Source organism: Daldinia vernicosa (assembly GCF_022497035.1).
Source record: "Daldinia vernicosa strain CBS 139.73 unplaced genomic scaffold F5Y00scaffold_98, whole genome shotgun sequence".
Lineage (NCBI taxonomy): Eukaryota > Fungi > Ascomycota > Sordariomycetes > Xylariales > Hypoxylaceae > Daldinia > Daldinia vernicosa.
The window spans coordinates 17,874-43,608 of NW_025954014.1; the positions used below are offsets into that span (position 1 = coordinate 17,874).

At 46.8% G+C, this 25,735-nt stretch overlaps 7 protein-coding genes and 2 non-coding genes across 9 annotated transcripts; 5 read left to right on the plus strand and 4 right to left on the minus strand.

Moving 5' to 3' along the window:
* Positions 1 to 2,042: 2,042 nt before the first annotated feature.
* On the plus strand, positions 2,043 to 3,971 carry F5Y00DRAFT_274797 (uncharacterized protein; the record flags this gene model as incomplete). The annotated part of the gene is made up of 4 exons (XM_048013420.1): positions 2,043 to 2,791; positions 2,856 to 2,918; positions 2,983 to 3,703; positions 3,763 to 3,971. Exons 1-4 carry the CDS (start codon positions 2,630 to 2,632, stop codon positions 3,969 to 3,971), a joined length of 1,155 nt encoding a protein of 384 aa, XP_047859786.1. The 5' UTR covers positions 2,043 to 2,629.
* Positions 3,972 to 10,888: 6,917 nt separating this feature from the next.
* Positions 10,889 to 15,124, plus strand: F5Y00DRAFT_222021 (importin-7). The gene is made up of 7 exons (XM_048005671.1): positions 10,889 to 11,099; positions 11,325 to 11,403; positions 11,469 to 11,932; positions 11,994 to 12,178; positions 12,239 to 13,422; positions 13,478 to 14,476; positions 14,541 to 15,124. The coding sequence occupies exons 1-7, from the start codon at positions 11,010 to 11,012 to the stop codon at positions 14,726 to 14,728; spliced, it is 3,189 nt and encodes a 1,062-aa protein (XP_047859787.1). The 5' UTR covers positions 10,889 to 11,009; the 3' UTR covers positions 14,729 to 15,124.
* A 1,368-nt stretch (positions 15,125 to 16,492) lies between these two features.
* On the plus strand, positions 16,493 to 16,566 carry F5Y00DRAFT_t159. The gene has a single exon. It is a non-coding gene; the product is annotated as a tRNA-Val (tRNA).
* Positions 16,507 to 17,016, minus strand: F5Y00DRAFT_250099 (uncharacterized protein). Its single transcript, XM_048009684.1, has one exon. The coding sequence runs from the start codon at positions 16,951 to 16,953 to the stop codon at positions 16,717 to 16,719; it is 237 nt and encodes a 78-aa protein (XP_047859788.1). The 5' UTR covers positions 16,954 to 17,016; the 3' UTR covers positions 16,507 to 16,716.
* A 34-nt stretch (positions 17,017 to 17,050) lies between these two features.
* On the minus strand, positions 17,051 to 17,121 carry F5Y00DRAFT_t160. The gene has a single exon. It is a non-coding gene; the product is annotated as a tRNA-Gly (tRNA).
* A 339-nt stretch (positions 17,122 to 17,460) lies between these two features.
* On the plus strand, positions 17,461 to 17,906 carry F5Y00DRAFT_256493 (SOH1-domain-containing protein; the record flags this gene model as incomplete). Its single annotated transcript, XM_048010415.1, has 2 exons — positions 17,461 to 17,541; positions 17,637 to 17,906. The coding sequence occupies 2 exons, from the start codon at positions 17,461 to 17,463 to the stop codon at positions 17,904 to 17,906; spliced, it is 351 nt and encodes a 116-aa protein (XP_047859789.1).
* Positions 17,907 to 18,121: 215 nt separating this feature from the next.
* On the minus strand, positions 18,122 to 18,611 carry F5Y00DRAFT_267153 (uncharacterized protein; the record flags this gene model as incomplete). Its single annotated transcript, XM_048012039.1, has 3 exons — positions 18,122 to 18,157; positions 18,245 to 18,534; positions 18,602 to 18,611. 3 exons carry the CDS (start codon positions 18,609 to 18,611, stop codon positions 18,122 to 18,124), a joined length of 336 nt encoding a protein of 111 aa, XP_047859790.1.
* Positions 18,612 to 18,950: 339 nt separating this feature from the next.
* F5Y00DRAFT_250104 (uncharacterized protein) lies at positions 18,951 to 20,735 on the plus strand. The gene is made up of 3 exons (XM_048009685.1): positions 18,951 to 19,477; positions 19,538 to 19,709; positions 19,807 to 20,735. The coding sequence occupies exons 1-3, from the start codon at positions 19,454 to 19,456 to the stop codon at positions 20,259 to 20,261; spliced, it is 651 nt and encodes a 216-aa protein (XP_047859791.1). The 5' UTR covers positions 18,951 to 19,453; the 3' UTR covers positions 20,262 to 20,735.
* Positions 20,736 to 21,016: 281 nt separating this feature from the next.
* F5Y00DRAFT_274809 (uncharacterized protein) lies at positions 21,017 to 23,621 on the minus strand (the record flags this gene model as incomplete). The annotated part of the gene is made up of 7 exons (XM_048013421.1): positions 21,017 to 21,277; positions 21,337 to 21,549; positions 21,603 to 21,839; positions 21,892 to 21,935; positions 21,986 to 22,864; positions 22,920 to 23,050; positions 23,101 to 23,621. 7 exons carry the CDS (start codon positions 23,619 to 23,621, stop codon positions 21,017 to 21,019), a joined length of 2,286 nt encoding a protein of 761 aa, XP_047859792.1.
* Between the last annotated feature and the right edge of the window lie 2,114 nt (positions 23,622 to 25,735).

Below are 25,735 nucleotides of genomic sequence, written 5' to 3' on the forward strand. Positions count from 1 at the left end.
CTTAGGAGGCTCTAGAAAGGGTGTACAACAGGGCGAAATAGACTACCTACGGTAGTGCGGTAGTAGTGGCCTGGCACGAAGAAAAGAAAAGGGATTTATGCCGCTACCCGTCCTGCAGTTTGACAGGTACGCAGACATAGCAGAGAGATTTGTGTTCAATCTGAAGCATCTAAAGCATCTGAAGCGAATGATGTCGCAAGGCGACATGATAGTAAACAGCCTACCAGCCTACTTGTCCTTTTTCACCTCTATACGTAAATACCTAAGGGTATTTGCCATTCAAGTCATCATGTCACAAGGAATAAACCGAAGCTTGGCATTGATTGGTTGATTAGCCATTAGGCACCCACGACGCAGCAACCGCTACCTTTTTAGGCTCGGGTGCATTGGGTGCATTGATACCCAACGGCGAGAACAGGCAATTCCAACTTTAGTTTCTTTTTTTTTTTTTTTTTTTTCTGCCAGCCAGCCTGCTTTTTTTGTTCACAGTGCCACGTTCCCTTGCCCATACCATCGTGGTGTTAAGTGCCTAATCGCTTTGTGCGGGATGAGACCACTTCGAAGTGGCGGGGCCCCGTTCTAATGGATGTATCTTGGCCAGTGATGTCGAAGCCACTCTTGATTACGTCCCGGCCACAAACGACGGTGCCGGCTCCAGTCGAGAGAGACGGTGTTTAATCCCCAAAGCCGAAACCTTTTTGTACATAATACACATAATACAGTACCCTCTTTTTATTTGTGAATGAGGTCAGTTGGTAGGGTGTCAACTGAGCCACAAAGGGATGGAACACAAAACATATGGAACAATCCTCTTGGTGTGGGTTGGGATTTTATCCAAACCAAGGGGGAGGGGACGTGTCAGCGTGTGCGTGTATAATAGGAAGTCTAGTGGCCGCGTTCCGTGCTCGTGAAAGATTTCTAAGAAAGTTTTTGGTATTCTTTTGGGAGGATTCTTAGATCTCGACGAGCCGACGAGAGAGAGATAATAGAGAGTGAGGAAGTCCTCAAAATAAAGATTTACATGAGCCAAAGCAGCCCAACCCAGAAAAGGCCACCGACGAACAAATTTTGCTCCACCGACGGCTTTATTAAGTAGCCAGAAAACTTACGACACTCAAGCCAAAGCCAAGTCTTCCTTGTTTAGCTCTTTTCTTGAATCAAAAAGAGAAAAATAATCCAAATCAACTTTCTCCTACGTTCCAGGATATTTCCAGGATATATTTGTCGGTCAGCGGCGAGCTTGGCTACCTAGACGGGACAAGTCTGCGATTATTTTGCACGGATTGACCGATCACTGCCGAGAGTTGCATCGAAAAGAAGCGGTGCGGGTGTTTGTTGCCTCTCCTATGTAGATGCGAGACATACGGGCACCGGCCATCCATCCCTCCCACATCCGGAAATCCTAGCTTAGAAGGTTGGCCTGTCAATCAGTCCTGTTCATCCTGTCTATCAGCCACACTTGTCCGGGGCTACCCTGGATAGTCTAGAATTCGATTGACATTTTGGATTGGGGATACCTAGCCACTGTTCTTTTCCCATGTTCAAAGCCCCTCATCCTCCTCCTCCTCCTCTTCTGCTGTAACGAACAGATCATTCCCAGCTTGTTGGACCCGTCGCTGCGCGTCAACTCACTCACCCGCCGGGGGATCGATTCTATCCCTTCCGCTTCCACCAAGTCGTTCAGACCGGATGAGTCTTTGTTAAACTCATACATACACTCATACACTCATACATACCTAACTACGTACCTCACTCTCTCCTACTGTGATACTATTCGATATCGCCTTTATATTACTTATTATTACTTATTTTATTTTTATTAATTATCATCTACATATACCTACTCTTATTACTTTCTCTCATATAAGTCATATAAGTCATATAAGGCATACCAAAGACATAAGGCATCGTTCTCCGCCAACCATTGCCTCCCACGCGCCCCATTCTGTACAGTGACACCGCTCCACTGTGTCCGCGCAAAACAGACAGCTCATTGGTCTTGTTGCCTGTCCGGAGAAAGACATCTTGTCCCTCTCAGCTGACAACCAATTCACTACCCTCCTAATAACTAGCTTATCTCTCTCTCTCCTATTCCCTGACGTTCTAACAGTTACTGTTACTATTACTGTTCCCAATCCCAACAAGTTGCGAACTGGTTTCTTCCCAGTGCTACAGTTATTGTTCCATCGCCAAAAGCCAAGCGTACCATATTATTCCCACACGACGCAAATCTTCAGCTGTTTGTGACCCTGCAAAGCCCTGTAGCCTGTAGGTCACTATCGCCACCCGTTAAGGATTGGACTGCACGTCCGCGCCACCATCCCTGTTCAGGCCAAGTTGGTGTCGCCATTGTGCCTTGTCACTTTCCCCTAATAGGCCCCTCCTTTCGCAGTAGGACTTTTTTTGTGCCGCGGGTCCATATTCTGTACCCACCAGCGAAAGTGTCTGCCGCCTTTTCTCCTCCCCACCACCCACTTCTCTTCCTCCTCACCATTCTTCTCGACCGCTTGTTCTTTTACTATCCTTCTACGTTTGCTGTCTTCTACCGTCGACTCGTTCCTCCCCTTTTTACCTCTTCTACCTAATATTCGTCGACCGGTAATTCCTCCCATCATCATCTCCGACTACGATGTCTAGAAGACCAGCACCTTCGGGCGGTAGTGCCTTACCCCCTCAAAACCGCCAGAATGAGTACTTCGTACCAAGAGATGGTATCGACCGTGAGGTTATCACGGCCGATATCTGTCGCTACCTTGGAAACGACGCCCTGGTTCGTCCCGGTACATATGAGGTAAATGATCACTTTGGTCTGCTTCTTTTTTGTAAACTTCGCGCTGACATTGCGTGCGTTGCAGAATCCTCAAAGCGGTCAGATCATTCAGGGCTACTATATAAACGCCTACCGCAACTTGACGACGGTAAGCCCTTCTCGCATAGGCGACGTCGACGTTCCAATTTGTTAACAATATTCCCCCCCCGTAGGCTATGATCGAAGACCTGAAGGCAGATTCCGCGCGATGGGATCAAGAAAGGCGGCAGCAATCGGCGAGCCGTAATAACGCCGCCGGAGGTACTATTGCCTCGAGAGATTCGAACGGCTCTTATGTCAGACTCTCTAACTCCCCTATAGTCCAGTACCGCAATTCGGATACGCATCAGTCCCGCCAATACTACGGACCAACTGAAGCCGCCGGATTTGCAGCGGGAACCCCGAACCGCGACCCGTATGGTGATGCCACGCCCAGATATCCAGGAACCGGTTCCGCAGGTTACACGGGAGCCGCTGGCTCCTACGCGCCCCAGCAATATCCTCAGGGCGGATATAGCTCTCAACAGGGATATACTACCCAGGGATCTCAATTCCAGCCCCCGTCCGCAAGTGTGACTTATCCTCCGATGCCCTCACAAGGAGGATTTGGCCAGGCCGGCCAGGAACCTCCTTTCCAGCTGGTTGGAGCAGACTCGCGAGTGGCGCCAAACCCGTATAATGATCCATATGCCGGCTCAAGGGTAGATCCCAGGGATCAGAGGACTCCCATTACCACGATACCACCCAGCAGGACCACCTACGCGACCTCAGGACCGCCCGTGCCACAAGGTTACCCGGCTCCCACGTCTAGCGGCGGTTATTATCCTTCGAACCCTTCGCCCTCAAACCCGCCCTACCCAGCCGCGCAGCCTCAAGACCCTTTCCTCGGACGCGGTGCGTACACTAGTGGTTTCTGATTTTAACCCTCCCTATTCCAGTTTCTGATTGTTTAGCGTCTCCAGCAGGCACGTCCTACAATTCAGCACAACAAGATCCACAGTATGAGTCAACCCCTGCTCCCTCTCGCAACTCAGCCACAGCATCCAGTACACAACTTGCTGGTAATGGTGGATCGTCGTCGCGACATCGTGAAAGGGATAGTGTTGACCGCCATTCCGATTCCAGGCACGCCCACCGGTCTCACCGCCCAGGTCGAAATTAAAAACCCGCTGGAGTGTGTTCGGCGTGACTTTCCGTCTTGCCAGTGATGCTTCCATGATTAATTGTTTCATTACCCGAGATTCCCGAGATTCCCAGGATTTGGAGTCCAACAAAACCGCATCGTGGTCTTTTCCCGGATTTTTGCCATGCAAAACAGGATAGACCGGGTTATGAATTTTGCAGACCTTGAAGAAAGAGTCTTGCATAGTTGCAAAGTTTGCGACTTATGAAATAATGTGTTGCTACCCGGACCCTCAACTCCCCCCTTGAGAGAGACCTGGATTCCAATCAGCATCTACTACTACTACTACTACTATTATCTACGTTACTACGTTTAAGGGGCGGCTTTTTACTACGATTACAATCCCGCTACATGAATACTTCCTAGGGGCCCAGAATGGATACGGCGTACTTATGAACGGGGAACTTCGTTGTTAACGATTTGCATATGGGTGGGCCTCAATTGACTTGAAATGACGACGACCATTGTTTCTGTTATGCCTTTGTACGGAGTTGGCTTCTTGCCACACATTTTATACCAGGCTCTAGGCCGGCGGGAAAAGAAGTTCTCTTTTATATCTCGGTTAGTATTTCTACTATCTACGGATCGGCTCCTGCCAACTTGCTGTCCGGATCCAGCCGAAGGAGGCTTACTTTATATTTCATACTTTTCCCGGGTTTGCGAATTCCCAAATGGCCAGAGTTTTCGCTCATGTTGTTGCATTATGGTGAGATGCGGGAATGCTTTTTTCTTTTTTACTTTACTAATAGATAGGGTTGAGATCCGGACAGCAAGGTGAGCACTGGACGGATTGTATATATATGTGCCAACCACTCCTGCGAAGGATATCTTCCAAGATTTCAATACTTTCATGCCTGGCATACCTTCATGGACTTTATACCTCGCCGTGCATGTACTACTAACTTGATAGGTTTACTAGGAAAGCGTTTGGGCTTATCAACTCCAAGGATCATTCCCAGAGGACACCAGAGAGGATACAGACTGGAACACCGGACTGATTGACCATGGCTTCAACAATGACCACATGGACTGCACTTCCACTGGACACAGCACCATCTGGATATCTTGGGACTCAAACCAGGACATGGACAATTGGCAAGCCTGCCATGGATCACTAGCCTGAGCAAGGCTACAGTGCAAAAGCAAAACAAAATCATCGCTGAAAGAAAGCGGCTTGACGCAGAGGTAAGATCTCATTCCCTAAGCTACACCACGTGAGGACTACTACCTACCCAAGTCTTGTTCGTGGCCTGTGACATGATCTCATCAACCATGACCAATTGAAGGAATGTGTTCTGATATCTGCCACTGGCAATGCATTGGGTAAGTATGAGACTGCTCGATCCCGCTGATCCGCGCAGGCCATGGTCCCAGTCCCACGATCCGTTGAGGATTACCGGGGAGAAAATAAAGGGAGAAAGCATTTCCCGGACAGGAACTCCAGCAAAGCAGACAACTCAAAAGCCTGGTCATGACAGTACAGGCCTGGCCGACCAGTACTTGCCTTTTCGGGAGAGCCAAAGCCAAAGCCAAAGCCTTCAAGGAAGAGAACATCGTTAGATGGTCTATCCGGAGATAGGCGTGCATCTCAAGGAGTTCTTGCAAACCATGGGGAAACTATCCATCTGTCTATCTGTCTATCTATCTATCCTGCGGAGTGCCGTGAGAGGGGATCCCACATGCCGGACTGGAGACCGGAGGCGGAGCTAATTCAACGAAGCAACCAAATAAACCTTACCTAGGTCCCTGGCTTTTCTTGCGGGATTTGTCTTGAGTGCAATTGCGGGAAGATTTACCGGGTCTTGCTGTTCGTTCATAATCCTGGGAGAGAGATCTGTGGCTCAGGCCCAATACCCGTTCCGTGGATAAGGACTACCGGATTGCCAGAAAAAAACCGGGAACAACCGTTGGGATTGTCGACTTCTTTCAACTTATCCGCCAGCCAGCCAGCCAGCCAGCCAGCCAGTAGCAGTCTTTGCCGTTGCATAAGGTTCCGGGCGTGTTTTCGGGGGGTTTTCTGTTTTCCGTCTCCGCTCTGTGATGTTCGTTCGTTGTGTGTCTCCTACTATCTCTGTTGTGGACTATCTCTGGATTCCTGGACTTGACTTTCTCTCCGGATGGAATGGATTGATGCTTGCTTGCTCAAGTAGGATGGTGGATGCGTGTGGGGGGAGGGGGATGTACATGCGGTATTGGGGGTGTGGTGGAGGTTGTGGTGGAGGTTAATCGTGTTGCGGTTTAGGTTCGATGGGATAGGGACTGGTTGGTTCGGGTGTATGTGTGTAGACTGGAAGAGGTCACTGTTAAAAAGGGGGGGGTTCATTATATGTGGACGTCCCTCCTGTTCTCAGTCGGTGGAAGCTAGGAGGTTCTAGGGTGGGCGATTGAGTAATGTCGGGTTTGGATATCAAGCATGGATTGTTGGTGGAGTTTGAGGCAAGAGAGCGACGAAGTCACATCAGTTTGAACAGATTGGCGGTTTAATAATATAAAGTGCTGTTCTGTTCAGTCTTTCGTTTACACATGCCACGTTGCCGTCCATTAGCTTGGCTACCTACGTTTCTACGGCGGTTGCGTGTGTAATTCCCCGTCAGTCAGTTTAATATCTCTTCATCTGGTCATCTAGTGCTGTTTCATAAAGAGGAGAGCGTTTAAGAGTTGACGGTACGCCCTACTAGCTTTGTCGTCGGTGCTTTCTGTCGGGTATGATAAGAGATGTTGGGGTCCACGCTATATTTGAGAGAGCTATCTTGGTGCAAATACTTGAAGTATGCTTTACTTATGAGGCTATTGCCATCCGAGTGTTTGGTTTTAGCGAACCGGCGAGTTGTATTCGGCTTTCGAGCTACACTAAGGGGTTAACTGCGTAGGTATTTAACAACGATCACCTATATAGTATATATTGCCAATTAAAAATCAGGTTGGGTGTCTTGGAAGCCTTTGAACTTGGTGTTATTATTGTGTGAGTCCCAGGACAACGCTCTGGTCATCTTAGATGCCTGCCTACATTATTGGAGTAGTGTTCTCATTCAGTTCGTTACGGGATCGTTTATTACGTAGGGAGTTCGCACTTAGAAGCTCTTCCACATTCTCATGATATACGGCTATTTATTACCGGTGTTCTAGGGGCACTCCATGCTTACCTCATACCAACTCTCTATCAAGCCTATAGCTAATATAAACAAGAACCTTGATGGAAGGAAAATGTTTTAGCAGTGGTTCGGTGTACTTTATTGTGTAACCGGACGTCGACTTGTTGGGGTCCAAATAGGAGGCTCTGCTGGTACATGAATGCTTCCCAGCTGAGCGTTAGGCAGCAAGCAGTCAGCTTGACTCGGAATCTTCGGTAGCTCGACGGCGCCTAGCTTGCCTGCGCCTATAATATGTATGTAGGTCTATTCACCGACTGTTACACTAGAATGCGTATAATCGACCTGTTAGTAGTCTGTTCCAAGATTCTGCCTGCCGAGAGTACCGTTACCTCACGATCCTTCCGACAAGCGGTGAATCTCCCCTAATTTTATTTAGAAGTACGACGTCGGCCGTAAGACAACTCCACCTAATACAACTCCGCTGGCCATGGTCGTCACATGGCAAGTTATTTTCCTTTTAAAATTTCCTGGTGATCTATGTCCGAAGTGAATCCGGTCAAGAGTGGAGGAGATCATATATGACTATGGTGACGACTATAACTTTATAAGAAGGACATGGCATCTCGCAGTAGCCTCGACCTTTGTCCACCAGACAGTAGTTTGCCACTGAGCTTAATGTCTTTATGAGTTGAGATGTCTATCCCGCCTGTTGTAAACCTTCGGGAGGGTCTGATATACTCTACGAGCAACTATATTTCTTAGTTAATAGCGAGGGAAGATGGAAATTATGGAGTTCCTTTGGCAAGTCTGAAGCATAGACTTTGTGTAACGGGTGACCTGCGATGATATGAGCCCGAATTGGTGCAAGGCTACTACATATCGATATTTTCCCATGAAGATACAGCCTTATACTAAGTAGAAAGGCAGTTGCTGTAATATCCAATGGTTCTTTTGCCACTATCGTCTACCCGTTGGAGGCTGGTACGCTCCGCGGGTGTCTCTTTTCCGCTTCCAAGGACTTTCTCGTCGTATTCACTGTCTAAGGCGTCATGACGTAGCTGCGATTGTCAGCATGCATTGGTTTACGCCTATCAGAAGATTGATAGGGACGGGCAGACGGGTCAATATTTTAAAAGCAAGCAGGCACGTGGATAATCTGTCTCGCTGGCGGTTTTGCATCTTTGTGAGATGTGATAGGCCGTGATAGGCTGAGGCCGGTCCGGCAGCCGGAGGCACTCGGGTAGTTTGAGCCATTCATACGTGGATAGGTTCTGCGATGTAATCAAAACAATATTTATTTACTAATATGGGGGAGCAATTACCCAATTACCAAGCCAGTTATGCGTGGTGTTGACGGCATAACAAGATCATTGTCCTGGATTCAGGGGCATGTCTCCTGCGGATGCCCGGAGACTCTGCAAGATAGTAAAGATGAATTTCCTGCTGGCCTCCGCGGGCTTACGTTTTGAATAGCATGCGGCAAACCCTATCCAAGGCTGTCGTCGTACTGTTGGGAAGTACGACAGTCCTCAAGCCCCCTCATGGATGAAATATCTTGAATATGGTTGTGCGGTTGAAAATTGGTTACGATAGAACCTATGTAGGTTATGCGGTGGTAGGTACCACCACGTCCCTGATTAAAGCTACCTACATTACCTCATTTCTCGTAGAAGAGGACAGTATATTTTTTCTTGTCATTGCCGTGTTCATGGCATGCAGTACATAGGTAGGCAAACGTGGGTTATTAAGATAATCGGATAGGGGAAGCTGGATGGCTCGTCTCCCTATTGGAGAGGTTCAAATGAGAACCATGGTTTTTATTCCGGCAAATGATAAATGACGAGAAAGATACCTATGATATTGGTCACATAGTAGAGATTTTCAGGGGCAGCCTAGGAATGAAGTTATTAAGACCAATGAGAACGTCGAGCTAATATTGCTCTTTGATCAGTTAGAACGACTAATGTAATTAGCTTGTGTAATGCGTAATATTTAATATGTAATATGTAATACAGCTAAGATACCTATATTATAGTTGAGTAGGTGAGGTGAGGTTATTTACAATGTTGTGGTCGTTAAAACAGAACGGGACTAAGACAATAAAAACTTGAAAAATTATCTGTGCGAAGGGCGAAGGTGGGGGAACACTACACTAGGCCTAGGGAACACCTAGCACATAAAGCCTGGAGAACTGAGCGGCATAACCCTGGAGTAATAGGTACCCGATACCCAATTCGATAAAGACCTAATTCTTGTAGCGGCAAGCGTGGCAACGGCTAATGTTCTAAAGGAAGGTTGGGCTACTACTAATCCGTACTTAGGAGCCTACGCCAGGTACAAGGCTTAAAAGATACGGGATTACGTAATGGTTAGAGTGGGATTCAGTTGCAAATTTGAAAAACAGCCACCAAGGCGGTGACCATTTTTGATTCATGTGTCTTCGGCTTGCCATGTTCAGTGAAATTTTAGCTTCAAATTCCCGTTGGACCCTTGCTTTTTAACAGTACATAATATCGCAGAGGTTACACTTTAAAGGCTACTTCTATAGTTAACTGATTGTTTTCAGTCTTGCAATTGTTTGTTTGTTGGTTTCATTCACTTGCCATGCATCCTCCACGTTCGATTTAAATAATCACCGATCGTCTTCTCTTTCAATTCTTGTCTCATCTGCTGCACATTCCAATTCCTTCCAACTACCTAGGTTAGTCATGTATTGTGGGGGGTTGTATTATCCCTTATATAGCCATGTATGCCTGGGTAGTTGCATATAAACCAATAAAGCCTTTTGAAGCGGCACTCGTATAAAATTTTTGAGAAGCACGTAAGACTATATGTCACCTAAAAATACGTTACATAAAATTGGTAGACTGAGCCGCTTAGCTATGTGCCAAAGAAATTATAAGATAGACTTGGCCATCAGTCGGGTTGCCCTATCAAGAGGGAAGCATTCTAAACACGTTTTCAGTTGACATTGAATGCGACCTATACGTATTGTACATGCCTAAGCACAGAGGTAGGTTAGTACCTAGGTACCTAACCCTCAGGTGCCCGCCAAATCTCTAAGCAACATTAAACGTTGAAGCAGGAGCGAGATTTGGATTTTAGAAAGAAAGCGGGTAGATTGGTGTATCGAGTCATGTAACGCATATAGGTACCTGCCTAGTGTACCTAAAATATCAAAGTTTGACAGAGGTGCGCGTTCAGTAGACCCTAGCAGCCCTAGCAGCCGGTTAGCTGTTACCAGCCAGCCCAAATACATTTATGTACCTAAGGTATATCTGTATGTCTGTGACACGCCTGCGCTAGTACAAAGTATGTTTTGTACAGCTAGGTACCTAAGGCAGTAGGCTACGCAGACAGGGCACAGGGCAGGATTACCTATACTGAACCTGTACTCAGGTACCTAGGTATGTTACCTTCCTAGCGTATTGTATTGTACCCAGGTACCTAAGCAAGTATTACGGTGCTGATATATTGTACTACTCAGCACTATCGCTAGAAAGAATACAATAGAATACATGACATTACCTACATGGGCCCTTTGCACGTCCACGACCTCAAAAGTGCCCCGCCATTTTCGGACGGCGCAAAAATAACGAGTAACCCAGAGAGTCAGTCTAACCTCACATAATTTTTTAAAACACCACAATTGGGTGCAGCTACGCAGCTGAGCCATCATCATCACAAACTTGTATTTTCGGCGGTTGACTGCCTGTTATTTTCCACCCTTCCTCCTTCCTTATTCCTCAATATTCCCTTCTATTTCCTTTCCATCGTCGACTCGACCCGGTCTAAAGGGCATAACCCGAGTCCTTGCTGAGCAAGAGAGAAAAAAAAAGATCAACGTCATTCTCATCACCCTCTCAACATCAAATAAACACCAATAACAACAGATCTGCATAACGCAATATATTAGGAATCAATCATGGATGCCGCAGCCGTTCGGGCTCGCATCGCTGCCACCCTCTCCGCCGATATCAACGTGCGAAGAGCTGCCGAGCTCGAACTCAAGCAGGTATGTTTATTTTATCGAGGACTATTGTTTGCTTTTGACAATGCCATGTCATGCCATGTCATGCTGGTTCACGCCGTGTCCTGCCGCTACGGCCCGTGAGTGTTGTGTCATGCTACGCAATGCGATGCGATGCGCCAACTTCCACTCCACTTCCTCTACTGAAGATGTTCACCGCGTTCGTTTTCGAGTTACAATTGCTAATATAATACCGCCTGGTAATCATAGGCCGAAGGACATCCTGGCTTTATCGATGTTTTGCTCGATGTCCTGACTACCGAAGCCGATGATTCTGTCCGACTTTCATGTATGAATATCCTCGTCCATGTCTACGATCCCGAGTCCATCCTGCTGACACTGTTGATCCCATAGGTGTCATTTATCTCAAGAACAGGACGAATCGAGGCTGGTCCAGAAGTGACCATTATCCCGACGATCCGCTAATATCGGAAGAAGAAAAACAACGCTTTCGCGAGCGCGTACTCCCTATCCTTACCGCTTCTCGCGGGCCTGTCCGCCAGCAGCTGTTACAGCAAATCCAGCGCATCTTACACTTCGATTTTCCTAGGAAATGGCCAAGCTTTATGGACGCTACCTTGCAATTGCTGCATGCAAATGACCCCCCTTCTGTTCTTGCCGGCCTGCAGTGTCTCCTTGTCACTTGCCGCGCCTACAGATTCAAACCCCAAGATGATGTTAGGGGGGATTTTGAGAAGATCGTCGAAGCTACCTTCCCGAGACTTCAGCAGGTTTGCAATGAATTGGTCAACCAAGAAAGCGACGAGGCCGGCGAGATGTTACATATCGCCCTCAAGGCCTATAAGCACACAATCTGGGTAAGTGGTCTAAACGGTCTCGATTCGACTCGTTCGAAAGCGTCTCTAACCCGAAACTTAGCTCGAGCTCTCTCCGTTCTTGAGACAACACGACGTAAACATCGGCTGGTGTACTATTTTCCTCCAAACCGTGTCCAAGAAGATGCCCCCGTCGGCTATGAGCGAAGACTTGGACGAACGCGAAACAAATCACTGGTGGAAAGCTAAGAAGTGGGCCTACTTCAACCTCAATAGGCTCTGGATCAGGTTGGCATTGTCTATGGAATCGGCGGTAGCTGTTTAGGATTACTGACGAACGAGTATTAGGCATGGCAACTACACGGGCACCGCTTCGAAGAACGACGAGATGGCTAGGTACTCTAAGGAGTTCGAGAGTACTATTGCACCCGAAATCCTCAAGCACTACCTCCAAGAGATCGAGAAATGGGTTTCCAAGACCTCCTGGCTTAGCAAACCGTGCTTATCGTACACGCTTATTTTTCTGGACGAATGCTGTCGGCCGAAGTTTATGTGGAGCTTGATGCAGCCCCATCTCACCAACCTGGTTACTCATCTGATCTTCCCAGTGATGTGTCTAAGCCGAGAGGATGTGGAAAAATTCGAAGACGAACCCGAAGAATACCTTCATCGGAAGCTAAACTTCTATGAGGAGGTTTCAGCCCCCGATGTGGCGGCAACTAATTTTCTTGTCACCTTGACCAAGACTCGCAGAAAGCAGACCTTCGAAATCTTACAGTTTGTCAACAGCGTTGTTAACGAGTATGAGCAGGCGCCCGAGGATAAGAAGAATCATATCGCAAAGGAGGGTGCTTTGAGAATGATTGCTACTCTGGCGCCGGTCCTCCTAGGCAAGAAGAGCCCGGTTGCCGACCAGATCGAATATTTCCTGGTCCGTTACGTCTTCCCTGATTTCAAGAGCCCTCTAGGTTATCTTCGAGCCCGTGCCTGTGACACCATCGAGAAATTCGAGCAGCTCAATTTTAAGGATCAGAACAACCTACTCCTTGTTTATCGGCACATTCTTGACTGTATGGCTGATAGCGACCTGCCTGTAAGAGTCACGGCGGCGCTGGCACTACAACCTTTAATCCGACACGATGTTATCCGTATAAGCATGCAGCAGAGTATCCCTACTATCATGCAGCAGCTGCTTAAGCTGGCTAATGAGTGCGACATCGATGCACTGGCCAACGTGATGGAGGACTTCGTTGAGGTGTTCGCAGCCGAGCTAACCCCGTTCGCTGTAGCTTTAAGTGAACAACTAAGGGATACCTACCTCAGAATTATCAGCGAGCTTCTCGCCAAGACTAATGGTCGCGACGATGATGACTTCGGTGATTACCTGGACGACAAGAGCATAACGGCTTTGGGTGTTCTGCAGACCATTGGCACTCTGATCTTGACATTAGAAAGTACTCCTGACGTGTTATTGCACATCGAGGCTGTTCTAATGCCCGTCATCCAAGTCACCTTAGAGAACAGGTTATACGGTAAATATATTCGAAATTCTACCTCTGGCCGTTTAGCTAGCTAACATTATCTTAGATCTTTATAATGAAGTTTTCGAGATAATCGACAGTTGCACATTTGCCGCGAAAAGTATCTCGCCCACTATGTGGCAAGCCTTCGAGCTCATCCACGGCACATTCAAATCCGGCGCTGAGCTATACTTCGAGGACATGCTGCCAGCTCTGGACAATTTTGTGCAATACGGTGCCAGCCAATTAGCCCAGAAGCCCGAGTACGTCCAGGCTCTATACGGAATGGTCCAGGATATGTTCCTCCAAGACCAGAAAGTTGGAGATGTCGACCGCATCTGCGCGTGCAAGCTTGCGGAAGCTATGATGTTAAGTCTGCGTGGTCATATTGACCAATCTGTCACAGGATTTATCACTACGGCTATGACGGTACTCAGTGGTCAAGAGCTCAGGGTCAAGTCGTACAAGATTCACCTGATGGAAATGGTTATAAATGCTATTTACTATAACCCGCTCTTGACTTTAGCTGTCCTAGAGAACAAGGGGTGGACCAACAAGTTCTTCAGCCTTTGGTTTAGCAACATGGATCACTTTAGCCGAGTGCACGACAAAAAGCTGTGCATCGTAGCTATCGTTACCTTGCTAAGTTTGAACGCAGACCAGATCCCTGCAAGTGTCAGCATCGGCTGGCCAAGGCTCTTGCAAGGGATTACCGGTCTCTTTAAGACGCTACCCACTGCCCTAAAGAACCGCGAGGAAGCATTAAAGGAAGACTTTACGTACGACTCGAATGATTACGGGTATGAGGATGAGGACGAATGGGCCGATGAGGATACCAGCTGGGCCGTTGAGGAAGGGGCAGAAGGAGACCAGGGAGATGCTCGCGATGAGAGCACGGCTTATTTGGAATTCCTCAACGAGGAAGCCGCCAAATTCAGCCAAATCGAAAACCAACATGGGGGTCTCGTTGACGAGTCAGATGACGAACTTGGGGAAGATAGCGTCTCGCTTGAATCGCCCCTGAACAAGGTTGAGCCTTATCAACTTTTCCGAACCGTCTTAATGAGTGAGTCCCTACTTACTAATAAGCATTCCCTTCCGCATATGCGCTCGCTAACCCGTTTTCACAGAAATGCAACAAGAAAACCCGCAACTCTACTCCAGTCTCACTTCGAGTCTGTCAGCGGATGAGCAAGGCGTCATTCAGAATGTCGTCCACCAGGCTGAAGCCAATGCCCAGGCTGCCATGCAATTGGCAGCCCAAGCGGCACAAAATCCTCAAGGGGTCTCGGGAGTGCCGGATACCGGAGCTAGATAGAACCAGCGCTGGTTTTCATTTCGAGCTCACCCAAGGATAGTTTAGTTTAGAGATGGCTTCAATATGTGTGAGACTCGCCACTACTATAACCCCGTAGTCGTGTGCCTAGGGACGCAATGCTGGCTTCCCACAACTATCAAGCTGGTACACGAGGCGGCATTATTGATGGATAGTTGAAGACGGTGTCAGATTTTATAGCGCAAAGGGGCTATGGTGAGCATTTTGGGTATACGGGCATGAACAGCGAGTTCGGTGCAATTATTAGTAGTAAATAGGTAGGTAGAAGCCGTCATTGATGGCTATTGAACAGTACCCCGGGAACATGGAAAGGAAACTAGGGAGGATATATCCGGAGGCTGCACGACGATACGTTTGACGACGGGCCAAAGATGGATGGACAAAGCGGCGATTGGCCCCCACAAGCCAAGAAGATTTCAGATCGTGCAAACATAATATCTCCGCAACGCCCCCAAGCTAGCCACAGAGACAGAAACTTGAATTTGACCGTATAGTTAGTTCTTTTCCCTTTTAGGGGGTTCTTTGTGATTGGTGGTGTACGGCTTGTGGATTGGATGGAGTAGTTTGTTCCGGGTGAGTTTGTAACGAGCAAATAATTTAAATAGACATAAACTGAGAGCCCACGGAAGCAAAGTGTCACATGGTTAAAATTCGTGATTTTCAAGGGATAAGGCTACACGTTCCTATAAGTTGGTGAGCCAGGAGGTGAGCACGCATAGGTGTAATATATATGTGTACATACATTGCTTAAGGAGAATAACAAACTTACCTAGCCTAACTGGTAGGTATGTTGTGAGTAAGTGAGAGGGCTGATAGGAAATACCAGACCACGAAAGGGTGTCCTCTCGTTGGCGGTGGTAATACGTGTTGCGTATATTTAACTTTCGAGACTACCAATATTAGAACTTTCCATCTTACGTATGCTAGAGTATATGGAGGGTGAACCGAGACATATCTCGATGTTTCTGGTATTTTGGGTGGATATGTCCTGTTTGTATCAAGTTTAGTAAGATCAGACCAAAGTCTTATTTCATATAGAGTCCGTTCTGCTTTATTGGTCCGTACGTATGTATGCTGGATAGGGGTGGTAGGGCTGGGATTCATGGAGAGACATGCTACAGCAAACAACAACATATAAGTCGTAAGTACAATACAGTCTTTCACGTACGACCATAGGATCTGGAAAATTCGGGATCCCGTCCGCTCTCCCCTAGACAAGCCGGATACCGCCGGATTAGTAGTTGGGTCGGTGACGACCAGCGAATCCCCGGTGTTGTACGTTTTTTTTTCATTCATTTTTTAATACGTTTTGGTCTTTCTTTCAGATGCTTCTCACGGGCTATCTCGAACTTCTGAATTCTTTGTCTCGCATGAATCTTGTCGTGGATATTGATTGATATGGGCTTCGTGTTGGGCGGGTGATGTTATGGGTGTTTGTTTCTTTTTGGATGGTTAATGTCACGATATAGGTAGTATCCTGTCGAGCTCCGAGCATGGGCCATGGTTTTTTACTCTACTAAATCTAAGAAGTAAGAACCAAGTTCCTAGCTATTCCCTCGTTGAAATTAAACACATTCCAAGAGGTAATTAGTGCTTTACGCTTCACAATTCTTAAAATATCTAGTGCCAGGTCTCTATGTAGTTAAGTGGACTTTACCTAGTGCAAATTGTAAGTGCATATATACAAAAGTAGACATCCTAACTACCATCACGTGATGGAGAAATCAGATTTTCCATCTCTTCAAAGGTCGGATGGTGTAGTTGGTTATCACGTCAGTCTAACACACTGAAGGTCCCCAGTTCGAGCCTGGGTTCGATCATTTTTTTATTTATTTCTTTTTTTTGCACCCGGGTAACGTACACTAGTTCACCAATCCGCAGTGGATTTCGTAAAGTAATAATGCATGCCTTTTGCGCTCGTCTCACTAGTGATCAATACGTTTGTCGTCGTCGTAGTTTTGCCTATATAGTCAAGTAGCAGTCTTAATAGCAGAGCTTGGTGGGGTGACCAATATTGAGCGCGCGCTAGGTAATATCCCAGCTGGAGCGGGGCCCATACCGCTCTCCCGAATATATGACATTGAAGAACTACTCAACTTGTGGAGAGCATACATAGTAGAAGTTGAGGCTTCGAATGGTCTATCGTAGTTGTACAGATTTATCCACCGGGCACCACTTAAAGAAGAAAAAAAAAACAAGAAAACCATAATTCGGAACTATGAAGCATCCACACAACGGGCAGGCCAAGATAAGGTCACTAAGGCAAGAGGAATAGTTAACAAAAAAATAAAGTAGAAAAGAAAATGCATCAGCCGCGAATCGAACGCGGGGCCCATCGATGGCAACGATGGATTTTACCACTAAACCACTGATGCTTATTGGATTGCTCCTTGGATGAAGAATTTGCTTGTAAACTGCTTTTATATTCTTAATCCCCAAGCTGACCCTCCGATTGGCCCTCCTGCCCCTAACCCACAGTAGGTAGGTATGACATAGTGGGTGGTGCGGGACATCTCCGCTTGACCTTGATAAGCTTTATCAATCTCTCTATCATCCAACTCTTTATCATCCATCAATTCTTATCAAGCCTCTACTTCTACCACACATCAATCGTCACGTTATTTCCCAACATACCTACCAACATACCAATTACATCTCCATATTCGATTATTGCGACAGTAGAAAGCCCAAGACAACCCAAAATGGACGTCGAAATGCAGCAATCCCCACCTCCTCTCCCGGCGGACAACGAGCCGAAATACGGCGGGTTCAGTCGCTTCGAGGTCGAGCTTGAGGTACGCATGCATTCCCTGATCCCATCTTCCACATCACCTTATATCTTATACGGTGTGCCAATGCTATGCTGACACGGGACGGGACTCCTCTCTAGTTCGTGCAATCCCTTGCGAACCCCTTTTACCTAAACCATCTCGCATCCCAGAAGCTCTTGAACGAACCAGCCTTCGTCGCATACCTCAGCTACCTCCGATACTGGACCCGCCCGCCCTACATCAAGTACCTCAACTATCCCGGTCCGACCCTGAAGCACCTCGAGCTGCTCCAAGAAGAGCGCTTCCGACAGGACATTATCAGCCCCGAGTTGGTCTACGCGCTGGCTGCCGAGGGAGCCAAAGCAGCTGTGGATTGGCACAAAGAATAAAAATAAGGGGATACGCCTTACAATTCATCACATCACTACAATTATATAAAGAAAGGACGTAGGTAAAAGCAGACGGACGTCTCGACACTAGGCCATCTACATTAAAAACTCAAGACCAAGAACTCCAGAACCCTTCGTAACGCCGTTAGGAGCCTCCCAAACGCCAAGCAGTAGAGTTACCGATGCAAACCCTCCTGCTACATAGGTAATACCGTCTAATTTTCCCTCCACCTGTGGCCGCACGTCATGCACTACATCGCAAATCAGCATCGTCTCGTCCCCATCGTACCAAAAACGCAAAACCACGATAGATAGCGACAAAGAAAGAAAAAACTCACCTTGAAGAAGCTAGTCATAGGCTCGTCGGCACTGCGGATCTGGATCTGGTAGAAGGCGGCCTCCTTGCCGTTGCAAGACGAGTTGTTGCACTGGACGGGGGTCTTGTCCGCGTTGTCCCAGGCCCCGGCGCCGCCGAAGACGTCTTCGCGTTCCTTGCGCTTGAAATATCGTCGCGAGTACATATTCTCTTCTATGAGGTGCTGGTACGGGCACGTGCGGCACTCGAGCCGGTTGCGCCCGGCCTCGGCCGACATGGACACCGTCAGGATGTTTGAGCACTGGGGGCAGACTGGGGATGGAGTTAGTTAGTCGTTGCCGTTAGTTTATACGTATGTATATTGGTTGGGAATACATACAGAGCAGCATGGCGGTGGCTCAATAAATAAAATCTATATCCGATGCTGGTTTTTATGAAATATCTATCTAAGTGAACTTATGAGTGCGTAAGTGAGTAAGTAGATTGAGTGAGTAGAGAGTAAATGGCTAAGAAAGTAGATGAATTCTAAATTTTAGTGGAGCTCCGGCAGATATGGACATGATACTATGTAAGTACCTCGGTACCCTCTAGTTGAACTTGTCCCGCCGGAATACGCTCTAACTATTCCCCGAACCACCCCGCGGTAGGTCCAATATTAGGTAGGTACCTAGGTATTGTACAATATCCAGAGACGCGTGGGTTAGTGGGCTGTGGTGGGGTAGGTTTCAGGCAAGAACCTTACACTACTAGTTCAAGGGACTTTGGAAACGTCACAGCCTCCTTTACATTACGGCGCTTGCTCTTCCAAGCTTCCATGCTTACATTATACCCTTTGACCCTTAGCCGCTCTGCCGTACAATCACCAAAGGTTCTTATTAGAAACAAAGCTGGTTGGCTTATTCGTTCCTGAAGACTTGCCTACGTATGTAATTGGGCTTAGCTTCTTCCTTTTCCTCTTCTTCATCATCTTCATCTTCATCACACTCTGTTCCATTAAAAAACCTAACTGGGTCTTGCCTATTAATTTGGCTGTTTAGGTATTAGGTACTCTCCTCCTGAATCCGAAACTAAAAGAAATACAAATAGCAAGAATACTTCTCCTGCCAACCAGGCTTCTTCGTCCTCTGCTTGACGGGTTTGATCTGCCCTGGAATACAACGGAAGCAGATCGCATAGCATAGCATATCATATCATAGCATTAGCATAGCACAGCTTGGTAGAGCAGCCTAGCATGGCAGATGATCACGAACACGAGGTTAGATAGCAGTCCTACAGTCCGAGATTAAAAGGCCGACTGACTTATTATTTGCAACAGGGCGCCTCCGTAAAGGAGCGGCTGATCGAAGCCTGCCGAAGGAACAATGTCGATTTACTCCACGACGTAATCTCGAACTGCAAGTCGGACGAAGAAATATCCACTCTCCTCAACACTACTACAACCGTCATGGGCAATCACCTCTACCACGAGGCTGCCCTACAGGGAAACTGTACGTCCTCCACCTTGCTCACACTCATATTACATAAATCAAACCCCAAACACAAACATAAGAAATCCATCACGCAGTATTAACACCTCCACCTCAGACGAGATCATCGACACACTTCTGGACCAACCAGATTTCGAATGTGACCCTCTGAACCGTATCGAAGGGGACACGCCCCTACACAGCGCCATCCGCTGGATCAACAGCGAGCCCCCTGCCCAGCGCGAATTCGGCAACGCCCTCGTACAAATGATGCTCGAGGCCGGATCGTCCACCCGAATTCGCAACAAGGCCCGACTAACACCATATCAACTCGTTGACCCTTCTAACACCGGCCTGCGCGACCTGATCCAGAAACACGAGTATGCCGAGTTGAACGCGGGCGACTTTGTCGACTCCACGCCTGCACCCCCCAAGGAGAACAAGAAGGCGGTGGCCAGTTCGTTTGTTGATGTTAGGCAGGAAGAAGAAGAAGATGATGATGCCGAGTTCTCCGGCAGTGACGAGGAAGAGCGTGCTGAGTGGGAGCGTAGGCGCAAGACCAAGGGCCGGTAGAAAAGATGAAAAGACGAAAAATGTTTGATATGAGGCCGAAGGAGAGAAAGGAGACCTGGAGGGTCACACATATAGACACGTCTTAAGACGTAGGCTTGCTCTGGTCTGTCGAGAAGACCATGAGCATTGCTCATCGAATACGTATGCACATTGAGTCGTCATTCTTTGTGTCGTTCTCCTGTGTAGATGATGACAGGAACATTCACAAACAATCAACAGACAAACGGGTAGATATAGTTATTTTTTTTTTCTCGGCGATCTGTTGCTAAGCTCCTTCCAAATTGCTTCAGCTCGATATCGTCATGCACATCATAGGGATGTGTCTATATGCATTAGCCCAGCCAAGTACACATAAAGCATAAAGTTGTTAACGCAGTTGCTGATGCGGAGATCGTTGAAGAAGATCACTGCAGCATCACATAACTAACCCATCTCCCCCCACACCACATGATCAAACGTCTCCTATGACCTGAGGAAAACCAGTGTAAAAGGGAAAAGAAAAATGAGTAGGTGAATAAATAAACTTGAAGCGTATTTCTAAGTAGTGAAACGAAAAGAAATCCGCTCGTGACATTCGATAATCTTCGAACAGTTCCTGACTAATTGCAGGACCCAAGGAATGTTATAGCAAGGCGAAACGATATAGAATTGCTGATGATAGTTGGTGAAGCTTGGCCAGTAGTTGGCCCTTTGAATTTGTATGGGATAAAGTCTAAGCCATGAAAATATCGTCGCTCTCAAGGCCGTTGGTGCGTTTAGATGGCGTATTTAGATGGTGCCGGGTTTTTAGTAGACTCAGCACTCTCAACAATGGTTCCAGGACGAGCTACAACTTCTCCAGTGACACGGGATTCGAACTGGTCTTCTTCTCCATTATACCTAATGGCAGTCCATCGATCAGGGACCTTTCCAGCAGTAAGAGCTAAGGCGCGCGCTTCTTCATTAGGAATGGTATTTGGCCGGATGTATCGACAAGTTAAAGCAAATCGATGTTTTCCGCGTGGTTCGACGGCATGCTATCCAAGGAAGTCAGTTAATGGACTAAGCAGGAACAGGAGCTTTTGCGAATACGCACGAGATATAGTTTCTGGATTTCTTCCCCATGCATGACCAGCATGTCACCATGCTTTAGCTTCACCGATAGGAACGGCCTTCTCTTCTTGTTGCTTAAATCTGTCAAGTTCCCAATGCGCTTTCCTTTTTTTGGGGAAAAGTTCATCACCGAAGGAGAGCCAAGGGAGAGTGATGCAACATTTGGGCCAAGTTCTTTCTCGCCGTCGTCGTGGGCCTAGGATACGCATTAGTATCCACATGGGAAGACCAATTTGGAGAAATACATACACTGATTTTTGACTTTTCAAAGTATCCAAGCACTAGCTGCTCATTATACGCGTCGAATGTTTCTGGTATGGAATCTCCTGAGACCTTGATGGCCTTGTCCTGAATGAGATTTCTCGAGGCTTCAACGGCTGCCTCTCCTCCCCAAGTCAGTCGAAGAAGAGTCTCTAATATCGGAGTTGGTGCGTCCTCGAAGCTAGTTGTGGTTTTTACAACCACTCCAAATTTGTACGGAGCACCCTATAAGAGTGTTAGTTATGATACATCGAATCAGTCAAACCTAGGGGCTTACGAAATTCCCAGAGAAGTGAGAGGTCAACTCTTCGACTCGACAGCCTACAGTAATCAGCATTGGTCCACCTAAACAGAACTTCACATCCACTCACCGGGATTCTTTGCTGGTCTTCTCTCAAGCTTTAGGTCCTCCTTTTGCAAACGTAAATATAGGTCGTCAATACCACCTTTTCTTGAAATGGCCTCTTTTGTCGGCCTAATGCGGGTGACAGTGCCAATGTAACCGTTACTATTCTCATCTGGGAGGAAAAAGGTTTTGAGTTTCTGTCCTCCTATAGTCGTCTTGTGAACAGGAACACCACTGGGAGATTTAGTTATACGAGTGCCTCCCGTTTTACTCTTCACCTCCTTGTTCTCTTTCATGATACGATTGAGCGGAGTCATCTTGATGGGGACCGTATGTGTGAAATCGCATTCTGCATTCTCACAATACCAGCCATCCCACTTTATTCTCCTGCTGCAGCAGCCACACTTAGGACAAAGGATTCCTTGTTTATACTCCTTTTCACTGCCAAGGGTGTTCTCTTGATCGGAGGGTAGTGCAGGAATGAGATCATCCGGGGGGGGATTACCGCTGTATTTGGTTCTCTCTCGTAAGAAGGCGTTGTTGTATTTTAGCTCGTTGACGTCCAATAAGGTAGCGAACTCAAAGAATTTTTTGCATAGGCTATTAAGGCAGGCCCAACCTTGCTCAAAAATCTCCTTGCTTGGTTTTTTGCAAGTCGTGCAAGTACTTGATGTGCAGGAGTATTCGCCGATCCCAAATTCACCCGCTTCGGGAGCACTAACACCTTTTGGAGCCCACCAAGATCTGCTATCTAAGTTGACCTTTTCCAAGCGGACCATATAGATCGTCACTGTTTGTCCCTGTGGTTCCCTGGTCTTTTCTTGCCAGATCTCTGTGATGTAGAAGTAGTCGAGAACATTATAGTGATGAGGAGGTTTGACCGGGAACATATTGTTGTGCGCTCCTAAACCTTATGAGAATATATCTTTAAACAAGGGTAATACGTGTATAGGACTTACCGGCTATCATCACGAAGGGGTGGTTCGCTTCCCACGCCTTCATCAAAGCCTTGTAATTCTTACCGTCTTCCCTTTGATCTTCGATTCTGACCCTCTGCTTGGTAACTGGATCATGAACGCGGCCACCACCACTATGTTTATGTTAGTTTATTTCCATTATAGTGAATTGTATGGAACTTACATCGAAGTAATTATAACCTGACTAGAAAAATGGTCACGCATCCCTACGATCCCATCTATAAGCATGCCTTTAGGCATTAACTCCGCTGAATGCACGCTGCCTTGATGTGCTCTGAAATATGGCAGTGCATCATTCAAGGCTGCTCTCTTGTCAGCCCAGGCCAATGGCTGGCCATGTGGTTCTGGCTTGTTCGCATGAATATCAGCAGGATCGATAGGTGCATGGGTGACAGTTTTGGAAGCAGTTTTTCTCTTGGCAGATTTTGCTCGACTTCGGGCCACTCGGCCGGACTCAACTTCAGGGGACTTGGGGATCTGGAAGACGTCGGACAGGTCCTCGTCTTCTTCTACTTCTCTATGCTTTCGCTTGACGGGAAGCTTCACCGGGCTATATTCGGCAATACATATAGCATTGTCGACTGGTATAGCGTCGGCGACTGGTATAGCGTCGGCGACTGGTATAGCGTCGGCGACAGAGATATGACCAGGATTAGGTATAGCGTCGGCGATGAGCTTCTCCATAGTAAATGGTATAGCTTATGCTATACTATTGTCGAAGAATCGGGCGGTCTTTTCTCAATACACTATACAATAGGCCGCTGGAAGACTATACTAAAGGCTTCTAGTACCTTATGTCTCTTAGGAACGCTAGTAGTAAGTCTCGAAGACTGCCTCGGTGAGCTAGAGAGTACTTAATTAGAATTAATCCACGACTTGAGATATTAGGTAGATAATGGCACGATCAAGGCATGGGTAGGTGTATATAACGGTCGGTCTATTCAGGATGTATAAGGTTGATGAGCAATAAGTGTATCATTATGAAGGTATTATTGTTCAGCAGCGCCAGTATATGGCTTGTTAGGCATGTGAAGTTGTAATGTTTATAAGGGAAGAGAGGATAGCACGATAGATAATGCAGAATGTATAAATGTTGCAAAGGGGTCAATGGTGTGCGAGGGGATGGATTGAGCTATGAGTTTGTAAACAATGTAATAATCGTGTAGTAGGAAGCACGTTGGGTCGAAGGACTATTGATCACTCTTGTCTCCTGAATGCGACAAGGTGCCACTGGGTATTGACAGGGCTGGGAATGATGCTGTCTCCATGAAGGATGTAGAGAAGTAGTCTGCTCATAGAACATGTGTCAAGTGGGAAGAAAAGGATGGATGGGGGCATAGAAGTGGAAATACTAGGTCAGAGACTTACTAAGTTTTGCAAGATAGAGGCCACAAAGTCCTACTTCAACTCCTGGATAACACTGAAGAAGGAGTGCCGCTCCTAGATAGTGTAGGGTTGGCACATGGAGTGTTGCTGTAGTTGGTAGGGTACCGAAGATGACTGAAAGATGTCCTATCATCTATGTTGTGACACTGGTATTGCTGGATTGGCAGCAGCGAAGGTAGAATAGAAGAGAGAAGTGTAGGACTGCCCGCTGTGAGAATTAACGGCCTGTACTGCACGAAAGATGATATACCTTTGTCGTAGGCAGAGGATGTTTAGCATGCAGGGGATTAGGCGACGCGGTCACAAGGGTTCGAGATGGATTGACTTGAAAGGGGGAGAATAGTAACGCGAGAATGAATGATGACCACTTAGACTGGATGGTAGACTGTAGTCAAGACTGTAGAATGATTTTGAATACACGATTTGGATGGAATAACGAGAAGAACGAACTGAATATTGATGAATTTTTGATTGAAGGTGGTGGATGTTGGTGGATGGTTTGTGTTTACGATTAGCGAAGCAGACCCTATTGAGGAATTGGTAGGGGAGAGAACTACATCTAGGGCAACGTCGACCGGTCTAAGGAAGGAACGTACTACGGCCCTGTAATAAACACTCCCGCTTGCCCAAGATAGGTAATTTAGGTATCTTCTATGGGAATAACGAACTACATCATTTTGAAATAGGTAAGTGCGAATTCTTATCGCCCCCAAGAAGATAGTTGTGCCATTGGACATTGGATTTACCAATGATTCTAGCTTCATTAGATATAACTTGAAACTTGCAAGTGATACAATACAGCCATGGAATATATATTGAATTAACAACCATATATATATGTAGCGTATAAGTGATTTGGTAGATGATCTTGTCATGTCATGTCAGAGGGTGCATTAGGGGTCTTTATATGTAGGACCATATGGCTGTGATAGTGTGACTCTGAGTTCTTACATACATGCTTGCACCACTTACAAACTCCTGCTTTGGCACTGGATATGGCCATGTTGGCAAGCTGATCCTTTTTGTAACCATGCTTTGGGAGTGACTACCTAAGATGCCAAATATCTATCCCCCCCATGTATGAAGAAAGCTTAGCTGCAAACCCTGGTTTTTGGATCTTTGCATGATTGCTCACAGTTTCAGGAAGCGACGTTGCTTGGTCATTTATGGACCACGCCTATTTTGATATTAAAGTTCATTAGGTAGTTGCAGTTGGCCTTGATGAAAACCTATTGGAAATCTATATGAATGATAGACAATAATTCTCCAATGATAGAGAAATCTTGGTATCTACTCTTTGGTAATATTTGGCAATGGTAACATATCCCTGTAATGAGTTCTCAGAGGTGCAGAGGACTTGTATCCTAAGGGTATCTGTAGAATCTGTTGCATTGTTGCTGAAGTCGCGACGC

Coding starts and splice junctions, on each gene's coding strand:
- F5Y00DRAFT_222021 (XM_048005671.1), top strand. CDS start 11,010: ATGGATGCCGCAGCCGTTCGGGCTCGCATCGCTGCCACCCTCTCCGCC. Junction 11,100..11,324: donor CCGAGCTCGAACTCAAGCAG/GTATGTTTATTT, acceptor TGGTAATCATAG/GCCGAAGGACATCCTGGCTT. Junction 14,477..14,540: donor TTTCCGAACCGTCTTAATGA/GTGAGTCCCTAC, acceptor CCGTTTTCACAG/AAATGCAACAAGAAAACCCG.
- F5Y00DRAFT_250099 (XM_048009684.1), bottom strand. CDS start 16,953: ATGGTTTTCTTGTTTTTTTTTTCTTCTTTAAGTGGTGCCCGGTGGATA.
- F5Y00DRAFT_250104 (XM_048009685.1), top strand. CDS start 19,454: ATGGCAGATGATCACGAACACGAG. Junction 19,478..19,537: donor CAGATGATCACGAACACGAG/GTTAGATAGCAG, acceptor TATTTGCAACAG/GGCGCCTCCGTAAAGGAGCG. Junction 19,710..19,806: donor GGCTGCCCTACAGGGAAACT/GTACGTCCTCCA, acceptor CCTCCACCTCAG/ACGAGATCATCGACACACTT.